General features: G+C 38.2%; 1 protein-coding gene across 3 annotated transcripts in view; it reads left to right on the top strand.

The window, feature by feature from the left end:
• Positions 1-12,428, top strand: part of TLN2 (talin 2) — a 463,814-nt gene that overhangs the window by 287,333 nt on the left and 164,053 nt on the right. For all 3 annotated transcript variants that reach the window (XM_055278272.2, XM_055278269.2, XM_063638847.1), the window contains 2 exons: positions 4,077-4,140; positions 5,469-5,573. In XM_055278272.2, the coding sequence (XP_055134247.1) occupies positions 4,077-4,140; positions 5,469-5,573 (169 nt within the window). The remainder of the gene's footprint in view (positions 1-4,076; positions 4,141-5,468; positions 5,574-12,428) is intronic.

Here is a 12,428-nt window from a genome sequence, read left to right as displayed (position 1 = left end):
CTCTTTACCTAAATCAAGGTCGTAAAGATTTACTTCTGTATTTTCTTCTGAGAGTTTTATAGATTTAGCTATTACATTTAGGTCTGTTATAGATTTTGAGTTAATTCTGGTGTATAGTGTGAAGTACGGGGTCCAATTTTTGTCTTTTGCATGTGAACATCCTGTTGTCCCAGCACCAGTTATTTAAAAAAGTATTCTTTCCCCACTGAATTGTCTTGGAACCCTTGTTGAAAATCAGTTGACTGTAAAGGTGAGGGTTAATTTCTGGACTCTCAATTCTATTCTATTGACTTGTGTATCTATTCTTACATCATTACTGCACTGTCTTTTTTACTATAGCTTTGTAGTAAATATATTTCTCGTATCTCTTTTAATTTATTATTATGTCCTCCTTTTCACCACTACTACCAAACTATTTATTTTTGAAGAAACTAAGTTTTTTATTTTTTTTTAATTTTTTTTATTATTATACTTTAGGTTTTAGGGTACATGTGCACAATGTGCAGGTTTGTTACATATTTATCCATGTGCCATGTTGTTTTGCTGCACCCATTAACTCGTCATTTAGCATTAGGTATATCTCCTAATGCTGTCCCTCCCCCCTCCCCCCACCCCACAACAGTCCCCGGAGTGTGATGTTCCCCTTCCTGTGTCCATGAGTTCTCATTGTTCAATTCCTACCTATGAGTGAGAACATGTGGTGTTTGGTTTTTTGTCCTTGTGATAGTTTACTGAGAATGATGTTTTCCAGTTTCATCCATGTCCCTACAAAGGACATGAACTCATCATTTTTTATGGCTGCATAGTATTCCATGGTGTATATGTGCCACATTTTCTTAATCCAGTCTATCGTTGTTGGACATTTGGGTTGGTTCCAACTCTTTGCTATTGTGGATAGTGCCGTAATAAACATACGTGTGCATGTGTCTTCATAGCAGCATGATTTATAGTCCTTTGGGTATATACCCAGTAATGGGATGGCTGAGTCAAATGGTATTTCTAGTTCTAGATCCCTGAGGAATCACCACACTGACTTCCACAATGGTTGAACCAGTTTACAGTCCCACCAACAGTGTAAAAGTGTTCCTATTTCTTCTCATCCTCTCCAGCACCTGTTGTTTCCTGACTTTTTAATGATGGCCATTCTAACTGGTGTGAGATGGTATCTCACTGTGGTTTTGATTTGCATTTCTCTGATGGCCAGTGATGATGAGCATTTCTTCATGTGTTTTTTGGCTGCATAAATGTCTTCTTTTGAGAAGTGTCTGTTCATGTCCTTCACCCACTTTTTGATGGGGTTGTTTGTTTTTTTCTTGTAAATTTGTTTGAATTCATTGTAGATTCTGGATATTAGCCCTTTGTCAGATGAGTAGGTTGCAAAAATTTTCTCCCATTCGGTAGGTTGCCTCTTCACTGTGATGGTAGTTTCTTTTGCTGTGCAGAAGCTCTTTAGTTTAATCAGATCCCATTTGTCAATTTTGGCTTTTGTTGCCATTGCTTTTGGTGTTTTAGACATGAAGTCCTTGCCCACGCCTATGTCCTGAATGGTATTGCCTAGGTTTTCTTGTAGGATTTTAATGGTTTTAGGTCTAACATGTAAGTCTTTAATCCATCTTGAATTAATTTTTGTATAAGGTGTAAGGAAGGGATCCACTTTCAGCTTTCTACATATGGCTAGCCAGTTTTCCCAGCACCATTTATTAAATAGGGAACCCTTCTCCCATTGCTTGTTTTTGTCAGGTTTGTCAAAGATCAGATAGTTGTAGATATGTGGCATCATTTCTGAGGACTCTGTTCTGTTCCATTGATCTATGTCTCTGTTGTGGTACCAGTACCATGCTGTTTTGGTCACTGTAGCCTTGTAGTATAGTTTGAAGTCAGGTAGCGTGATGCCTCCAGCTTTGTTCTTTTGGCTTAGGATTGACTTGGCGATGCGGGCTCTTTTTTGGTTCCATATGAACTTGAAAGTAGTTTTTTCCAATTCTGTGAAGAAAGTCATTGGTAGCTTGATGGGGATGGCATTGAATCTATAAATTACCTTGGGCAGTATGGCCATTTTCACGATATTGATTCTTTCAACCCATGAGTATGGAAGAATTTCTTGTGTTTGGGTTTGGCTAATTGTATCCTGATGGTATCATTGAACATGCTCCCCTATTCTTCTTTTTGTAAACTGTTATTTAGATCTAGGGGCTCAATTAAATTCAGTTTCAATTATGTATTTACTTATTCGTTATTGCCAAGAATACTTCCTAGGTGGTACTGTATACTTCCTTTTGTATCAGTTGGGAGGCATATATTATCTGGTTATCCTGCTTTGATTAATATTAAAATTGATCACTGGGTTTAGATGTTATCAAATCCATCAATCTATTAAAAAGTTCCTGATCAACTTGTTTTTTTTATCTTATAGTCATTGAAATTTGCTTTGATCTATCAGTTATTTCAGTAAGAGTTGTATAATGATGATTTTGGACTTTTTATTTTTTCTACATTTATTAGCTGTGATTCTTGCCCTCATCAACATTTAGAAACATCAGAATAAATACTTGTTTCTTTCTCCTCATTTACAGTTTTCAGTATGAGTTGGGACCTTAGCCGTCTCTTAAGGTGACCAATGATTTTTTAAAAAAATCTTTGTAGATATGAAATATCTGTGCTTTAACTTACTGCAGTCATCCTTATTATATTAATTATATGATGTCTGGGATTTGCTTTGGAATAATCCAGGGGAGGTCAGTGGGATGGGGAAATAGATGAGTCATGATTGGCCATGAGTTGATAACTGTCGAGGCTGGATGGATGGGTTTATTATTTTGTTCTCTCTTTTTCAATATAAAGTTTTAAATCACCCAATTTTTGGCTAATGGGAATTCGTTGATACTGGCTCCAGAATTATCTTGGTAGCTTCCTTGATTCAAGCCACAAGAAGTCCCAGGAACATTTTATACATTTCCTGCCTCAGACCAAGAATCAGTGATTTATCTAAGACTTGCTGGTTCCTTTTAGTGGAAATGGTATTTAGAAGACCACCTGGCCTAGGCACCGGGGTGAGGGGGTTGCCACCAGCTTGTGCTTGCGCCTGGCCTTTAAAGGGGACGTAACTAGAAAATGTTTTTCAGGAAGAGAAAAATGAATCAGGTACTCAGGCCAGTATTTCCAGTTCAAACAAAAGATGCAGAATGTTTAGCCAAGTCTTTTTGCATTTTGTTTATTTTTATCTATTTTATGCTAAAAAGCTTGGTTCCTAACAACAACCATAATTACTCATTTACTTTATCCTAATTATATATAACATCCTACTTATATATAATGTAATATCCTAATTTAATTGTGTGTGTGTGTGTGTCTGTGTGTAGACAGGAAGGAAAGCGGATGTTAATTTTAAATATTAATATTTTTACTAACAAGTCTACTATGGTTTATTTTGTCCATAATATCTTACAAGGGATATACAGTCAAAAGACTGTTTTGCAAAGTTATTTGACATAATTATTCTTCCTGTAGTTATGCTGTCAACTTGATAGATGGTTTTAGTTTTAGATTTTTAGATGTCGCTTTTTTTTTTTTTTTTTTTTTTTTTGCAATTTCATGTGGTTCTGAAGTGAAAACTATAATAAAAGAAATAGGGAAGTTTAGTTTCCATCCTTGTTCCCTTCTCCTTGTTTTTCCCCTCTTCCATGGAGAACCATTTTTATTAGTACTAGGTTTATCTTTGTATTATTTTTTTTTAAATATGTAGACAATAGAAAATAATGTTTTTAAAATAAGTATTTCCTTCGTTTCTTATAAAAGGTAGCATACTATATATTCTTGTGCTCTTTTTTTTCACTTTACAATAGATCCTGGAAATTCTTTTGTCTTTAAATATGTTAGTTTGAGCTTTTCTATCATACTAGTTTTATGTCCGTGCCCTTATTTAAGTGCATCGTAGGATATAGCAGTCTGTTATTAATTACTCTATAAAATATTGGGAGACTTAGTGAGTTAACTGTGAGTTTTATTAAATGTCTTTGCTTTGCTTCTCATCATAGAACATGATAAATGCCTTTCCTTTTTAAATGTATCTCTCTTAGTCTGAAGGAATTCCTGCCCAAAGAATATATCAAGCAGAGAGGAGCTGAAAAGAGGATCTTTCAGGTATTGGAAATGTACAGAACTTTATTATTCTCCTCACTCCCCATCCTCATTTATTAGTGTGAGGGGGCCTCTGCACATGATAGTTTTATACCTCGTGCCTGTACTCTTATATAATAAATGATTAGTGACTCAGGAGTAAAGAAGCTGACAGTCCTACTTTGGGCAGATTTATTATCTTAATCCATATTTTCTTCTAAAGGTTACCTAGCCCTTCTGAGAAAAATGTGCATACATTTAATTTCAAAGGCATTATCTTGGTAACATTGGAACAAGGTGATAGACTCTTAATATGCACTGAGGAAGGATCTACAAGTAGCCTCTTTGTCCTGAGATTTGTTTTTTGAAACTGGAATTTGGAAATTAGTGCCTTTTAAAAATCCAGAATTATTCTAAAAGTCAGAGACTTGTCCAGTCTACGCAACCAGTAAGAAAAGCCTTAACACAAACTTTGCCATGAAACACTCTAAGGAATCCGAGATACCAACATCTACTTTGATCCTAAAATGTAAATATAAATTAAAATACAAATTTCATGCGTCCAAAACATACTTTTCTCCAGTATTGTTTCTGAGTACTATTGTGTACAGGCGTGTATTTACCCTGTTCTTTGGAAAACGATATATTTTTTTTTTTTTTTGAGACAGAGCCAAGACGGAGTGCAATGGGGCGATCTCAGCTCAGTGCAACCTCCGCATCTCCCCCCACCCTGTTCAAGTGATTCTTGTGCCTCAGCCTACCAAGTAGCTGGGATGACAGGCATGTGCCACCACACCCGGCTAATTTTTGTTTTTTCAGTAGAGGGGGGTTTCACCATGTTGGCCAGGCTGGTCTCAAACTCCTAATCTCAAATGATCTACCCACCTTAGCCTCCCAAACTGTTGGCATTATAGGCATGAGCCACCACACCCAGACAGTACATTCTGGATGGATGTTAGAATGACACCTCTCCTGATAAGAACATTTTTCTTGGTATCGTTTAAAGTCTTGCCTCTCAACCATTTGGGACATGGAGTCCTTTGACAATGTGATTACAGTTATGAACCCTGTTCCCACCACCCTGGATGTGTGCATGAATTGTCACATTTAGTTGTGAAGTAATGTAGGCTGTTTGGGCTCAAACTCTGGTTTGAAATCCCTGTGTTAGAACTTCCTGCGTGCTCTGATCCTTGGTCAGCAGTTGCCTGTGTCATGGAGGGGTCTCAGACACAACCATCACTTAATGATCATTCCTAGCCACTTATCTCCACCACATACAGTAACTACCTCTCTCCAAGTCCACCTGCTGGCAGAGATGCAATAACTGGTCCCGGCTACTGTCACTTTTGCAGGAGCATAAGAACTGCGGAGAGATGAGTGAGATAGAAGCCAAGGTCAAGTACGTCAAACTCGCACGGTCCCTCCGCACATATGGCGTGTCCTTCTTCCTGGTGAAGGTGAGTTGGGCAGAATGAGGAGAGTGTTCACCTCGGCCACTTCTTTTTTCTTTTGTTCGAGCGTTTGCTGTTAAGCCTGGTTTGTCCTGCTCACCCCCCTAGCATTTGCGGGTGGAACATCTGGCTAGTGCTGACCTGCGTTTAGCGGCAGCACAGGCATGAGGGGTATGACCTGCGGGCTGGTGAGTGAGCCCTGCTGTCCAGGAGCCCCTGGGCAGCTGGGCTTTGGCTCAGATCACTGTCAAAGCTATAAAGTCCCTGAAGGAGTGAGTTCACTTTTACTTGTTATTCCTGAGTTCACTTTTACTAGTTATTCCTTCTCCTGACAATGTTTCATTTATGACTGTCAAGAGTCCTGTGGACTAAGTGAAGACTTTCACCACTGCAGACAAAATCGAATTCATGTGGTAAATGCGATGCTTAATTTGTACACTTTAAGACAAGACTTGGGATTTTACAGCCTTCAGATCTGTTTTCATGGGAATTGTCTGTTTTCCTGCTAGAGGAAAAGAGGCGTGTCTTTGAAATTGCACCTGTGAACAAGTCCAGGTTGGCCCTTGATGGGTGTCATCTTCACTTGACTGACAAATCCTCTGGTTATCTTTGTTACCCCTTTGCTTTTCCTAACCTCAGGAAAATGATACTCTGTTTAGTCGTCTAACTATTAGGTTTCACAGATTTCTACTTGTTTTGCTTTGACCTCTTTGGCCTCTCGCCTGGGGCCCTGGAGAAAGCTCTAACTTACAGTCAGTCTTCTTGTGTTGCTTTCAGCAAGTGGGAGCAAACCAGCTGTGTTGCGGCTGCAGCCAGGGACTGAAGTAGGAAGGACAAAACTGACCAGACTAAGAAGGTGTCTTTACCCACAGCCAAAGAGAACTGCAAAAGAAGAAGTTACATTGTCCTTTTAAGATATTTTTCTTGACTCCACTCCTCACTGGAGCAAGCTGCCTCATTTGGAGAGAGGAGATACCAAGATGTTATGCATCAGAAAGCCATATGCTACATGCTGATTAGTTATTAATACATCAACCAAACTAGCTCTCAGTTTTACACCCAAAATCACTGGGGCCTTTGCAATGAAGAAAGTATACGTCAGTCACCTTGTTTTTAAGAAAAATAATTGAGAGGTCGAATCTTTTATATTTAGTGGCTGTTTTAAAAGATCAGTGAGTATTTAAATGGCACTGATGCCATCTAGGTAACAATGACTCCACTTGTCAATATTAATAATAACAGCAGTAATGTTTAGTAAACAGCCATCCATCAAGCTTATCTCATTCAAACCTATCAACAACCCAAGGGCAAAACTACTACTACCATCTTCTTTTGTTTTTTGGAGATGGAGTCTCGCTCTGTCGCCCGGGCCGGAGTGCAGCGGCGCGATCTTGGCTCACTGAAACCTCTGCCTCCTGGGTTCCAGCCATTCTCCTGCCTCAACCTCCTGAGTAGCTGGGACTACAGGCGCATGCTGCCATACCCAGCTAATTTTTTGTATTTTAGTAGAGACAGGGTTTCACCATGTTGCCCAGGCTAGTCTTGAACTCCTGAGCTCAGGCAATCCGCCCACCTTGGCCTCCCAAAGTGCTAGTATTACAGGCGTGAGCTACCGCACCCTATCTTCTTGTATAAGTGAGAACACAGAGCCCCAGCTAGATCCAGTGATTCAGTTGGGGCCATAAGTCTAGTAACTGAAGAAGCCAGGACTTGAATTCAGGTCTCCCTGATTCACAGATGGTGTTCCCAACCTCTAGCTGTACTGCCTTAGCTGGAGTGACCCCATTTGAAAGGTAGTCACCTGCTTCCACCGTTCTGGCTTCCCAGCTGTGCCCTGAACACATGGGGAGATCTGCTCATTTTAGAAGGCGTGCTTTTCATTCATTATTGTGAAGGGCAACCAGTAGTAGACGAGCTCCAATGCCTTGCAGGGACAAAGATTAAACAAATTTTCATCATGTCCACTGATAATGGCATCAATTTCCATTTATTTTCTTGAGTTTCCCTGTAGTCCTTTGAGTATTAAATTAATCTCTTACATTCACATCGTCTTCCATTAATACCATCAGGCTTCACACCCAGTCAGTTTCAGTGATGTGCTAAAAAACTGTTGTGCCTCTTGCATGTAGGTCAGTAAATTTAGGATGATAAAGAACATACAGAAATCTGTAATTAGGAAGAGAAGTTGAACACCAAATTGTAGAAAAAAATAAATTTGTTCTCCAGTGACAATTTGGAACCTAAGAAAAATCGGTCCATGGTCACTAGGATAATTTGAGAGAGAGCAAAGATCTTCTCGTTATAGCAAGGTCTTGCAGGTTTGAGCAAACCAAATCTCCTTTTACACAATTATTTAAGGCAAAACAAGAACATGATAGACTTTTTTTTCCCCTTTCTTCCTTCCTCCTTCCTTCTCTCTCCCTTTCCTCTCTGTCTTTCTTTCCCTTCTTTCTCTTTATTTTTTTAAAAATTACATCTCTTTGAAGAGAAGAAAGGATTAAGAAAGTAGGCAACACTTGCAACTTTTTTTTTTTTTTTTTTTTGAGACGGAGTTTCACCCAGGCTAGAGTATAATGGCATGATCTCGGCTCACCACAACCTCCGCCTCCTATCTTCAAGCGATTCTCCTGCCTTAGCTTCCTGAGTAGCTAGGGTTACAGGCATGCACCACCATGCCCAGCTAATTCTGTATTTTTAGTAAAGATGGGGTTTCTCCATGTTGGTCAGGCGGGTCTCGAACTCCCTACCTCAGGTCATCCTCCTGCCTTGGCCTCCCAAAGTGCTGGGATTACAGGCGTGAGCCACCACGCCTGGCCAAGCACTTGCAACTTCTATATACATATTAAATATTCACATTTTTATTTTATTTTTGTTGCTTTCTACAATGTTAATAGCACATTGCTCACTTCAATGTTTTGCTCAGTGGGCCCATTAGTATGACATTTTATTTTATAATTGTTTTTAATATATTTTATGTGACCATAGTTTGCCTTATTTTAAAAGTGGTATAGCTAAAAAATTCAGGAATTAGTCAATATTAAGAATTAATGAACCTGAATCAGATCAAGACTTTAAATAAGATGATATCATATGACTATTTTATATAAAGCCACTAAGGTGTTTGGTAAAACTCAACATCTTCTTATTAAAAATTCTTTAAAATGTTGGAATATAAGTGTACTTGCTCACCATGATAGAGGTTCATGAGTACCAAACCTCTCATTAGTATCATACTTAATAGAAATGCTAGAGGGAAATCTATAAGAGGCTGGGGATGGTGGCTCACGCCTGTAATCCCAGCACTTTGGGAGGCCAGGGCAGGCAGATCACTTGAGGTCAGGAGTTCGAGAACAGCCTGGCCAACATGGCTAAACCCCATCTTTACTAAAAATACAAAAGTTAGCTAGATGTGGTGGTGCACATCTGTAATCTCAGCTACTTGGGTGTCTGAGGCAGGAGAATTGTTTGAACCTGGGAAGCAGAGGTTACAGTTAGCCAAAATTGCACCACTGCACTCCCACCTGGGCAATAGAGCAAGACTCTGCCTCAAAATAAATAAATAAATCTGTAAGAACTGAAATCAGAATAAATGTGCCCACCATCTCATTACCCTCTAACATTATTTTGGAAGTTCTGGGAAATACAGTAAGATACAAAAATGAGGGGAAAATCATTGCTTTAGCAAATGAAGGAACAAAATTACTATGACTTGTAGCTATGATTATTTATCCTATAACAAGATATACCAAGTCATTTTTTTTTTTTTTTTTTTTTACTTTTTACTTGGAATTTATTACAGATTCACAAGAAGCTGTAAAACTAACTCGGCATCAAAAAGTCCAATAATAACAAGTGTTGGTGAGGATATGGAAAAATTGGAACCCCCATAACCTGCTGGTGGGAATGTAAAATGGTACTGTCACTTTGGAAAACAGTCTGTCAGTTCCTCAGTTGATTAAACATAGAAATACCGTATGATCCAGCAATCCCACTTCTATGAATATATACCAAAGAAATTTGAAAGTGTATATCCACATAAAAACTTACACATATGTGTTCACAGCAGTGTTAGCCGAAAGTAAGAAACAACACAACACATCAACTGATGAATGGGTAGACAATTTATGATGTATCCATACAATACAATATCATTCAGCCATAAAAAGGAATGAAGTACCGATATATGCTACAACATGGATAAACTTGTAAATGTTATGCTAAGTGAAAGAAACCAGTCGCAAAAGACCACATACTATATGATTCCCTTTATGTGAAGTGCCCAGAAGAGGCAAATCTATAGAGACAAAAAGAAGGTTAGTGGTTGCTTAAGAGTTTGGTGTGGGAGATAGGGGAATGATGGCTAAAGGGTTCAGGGTTCTTTTTGATGTGTTAAAAATATTCTAAAACTGACTATGGTTTTAAAAATAACAGTAATACAGAAAGGTCGTATGTGCCCTTCATCAAGTTTCCTCCAATGCTAACAATGGTACAGTAACACAGCCTGGAGAATGACATTGGTACAATCCACAGACCTTATTCAGAGTTCACCAGCGTTACATGTACTTGTGTGTGTTTAGTTCCATGCAATTTTATCATATTTATAGATTTGTGTAACCCCCACCATAATCAAGTTACTCCAGCACCATTTGTTGAAAGTGCTATTCTTCCTCCATTGAGTTACTTTTACATCATTTTCAAAATCTAGTTCAGCACATCTATATGGGTCTATTTCTGGGTTCTCTGTTTTGTTCTTGTTCAAATATGTATCCCTCTGCGAATCACACTGTCGTGATCAACTTTAGCTATAAAGTAAGCCCTAACATCAGATAAATTCCCTTAACTTTTTTCTTCTTTTTCAAAATCATTTTAGCCATTTTAGGTTTTTTCCTTTTCATATATGCTTTCAAACAAACTTATCTATGTCTACCAAAAGGCTTGCTGTGATTTTGATAGTAATTGCATTAAATTTATAGATCAATTTGGAGATAATTGACATTTTTACTCTGTTAAGTCTTTTAACCCATAAACATGATATAGAGAGCCTCCTTGATTGCTTTCAACATTTTGTAATTTTCTGCTTATGGATCCTGTACATATTTTAACAATATATACACAATCATTTTAATTTTCAGGTTTATTGTTAAATTGGCCAAGGAAATTGATAAGACATATGTCAACCATATGAAATAAGCCCTTAGAGTATGTATGTAAAAATTAGCAAAACCATTTAGAGTATATGATAAAAAGAGATCACATGCAGAATAGCACCAAAAAAAAAATTGTATACCTAAGGGATACTTTTTTTTTTCCCAATAGCTTTTGGGGTATAAGCGGTTTTTTTGTTACACGGGTGAATCATATAGCAGTGAGTTATGAGATGTTAGTGCTCCTGTCACCCAAGTAGTGTACATTATACCTAATGTATAGTTTTTTATCTGTAGCCCCACTCCCACCCTTTCCCTTCTGAGTCTCTAAAGTTTATTATACCCCTGTTTGCGTTTGTGTCCTCATAGCTTAACTCCCATTTATAGGTGAGAGCATATGGTTTTTGGTTTTCCACTCCTGTGTTATTCACTTAGAATAATGGCATCCAGCTCCATCCAAGTTGTTGCAAAGGACATTATTTTGTTCTTTTTCATGGCTGAGTAGTATTCCATGGTGTATATATGCCACATTTTCTCTATCCACTCGTTAGTTGATGGTCACTTAGGTTGAGTCCGCATCTTTGCAGTTGTCAGTTGTGCTGCTTTAGACGTACGTGTGCAAGTGTGTTTTTCATATAATGTGTTCTTTTCCTTTGGGTAGATATCCAGTAGTGGGATTGCTGGATCAAATGGTAGATCTACTTTTAGCTTTTAAGGAATCTCTATACTGTTTTCCATAGAGGTTGTACTAATTGGTACAATACATTTTTTTAAAGACATCAGTAACAGATTTCTCAAGCCCTAAACTGAACATTGCATTAAATTGTGAAGGAATTATGCAATGAAAGCATAATTTAGGAAGTAAATTAAAAGTTAGTAATTCCACCTTCCCATTCACTACTTTTATAGGATTCTATTAGAAACTCTAAATAAGTAAATGAAATTATAATTAATGATATTGAACACACCTACTCAAACCATACAGCCTTGAGATCAGTCATAGATATTTTGAAAGGACTGGTTTCATGTGCTTGGGGCTGCTTACATCGTATTTTATGTCTATGAACATTTTGTCCTAATAATCAGTATTAAATTTTATGTCATTGTAATAGAGCGTGCTTGCGTGTTGGAGTTGGGAAGATTGGCCTAGAACCCAGGATGGTAATTTACACCTGTGTGAGAAGTAGTAGAAACTTATATGACCTTAGGGAAAGTACCTAAACTCTCTAAATCTCAGTTTCTTCATCTGAAAAATAGGAATAATTCCTTAAAGAGCTCTAATGATGAGTAAGCAAGCTAGTGTATGTAAACAAGTGTGGTGACTGGAAAGTAAGGATATTTGATTAATTTTATTTTATAAATTTTTTGGAGACAAGATCTCACTCTGTCACCCAGTCTGGAATGTAGTGGCGTGATCATGGCTCACTGCAGCCTCCTGAGTAACTGAGACTACAGGCATGTGCCACCACGCCCAGCTAATTTATTTTTATTTTTTCTTAGAGACGGGTCTCCGTATGTTGCCTAGGCTGGTCTTGAGCTCCTGGCTTCAAGTGATCCTCCCACCTCAGTTTCCCAAAGTGTTGGGATTGCAGGCATGAGCCACTGTATCTGGCCTGATAAATTTTAGATTATCCCAGTCACTGAACTCTTCCCACATTTCCCAAATCCCTGGCCCTAGGGGCAGATAGTAAACATTTCAGGCTTTGCCAATCATGCT

Source organism: Symphalangus syndactylus, chromosome 5 (assembly GCF_028878055.3).
Source record: "Symphalangus syndactylus isolate Jambi chromosome 5, NHGRI_mSymSyn1-v2.1_pri, whole genome shotgun sequence".
NCBI classification, from domain to species: domain Eukaryota; kingdom Metazoa; phylum Chordata; class Mammalia; order Primates; family Hylobatidae; genus Symphalangus; species Symphalangus syndactylus.
This window is presented reverse-complemented; position numbering and strand designations above follow the sequence as displayed.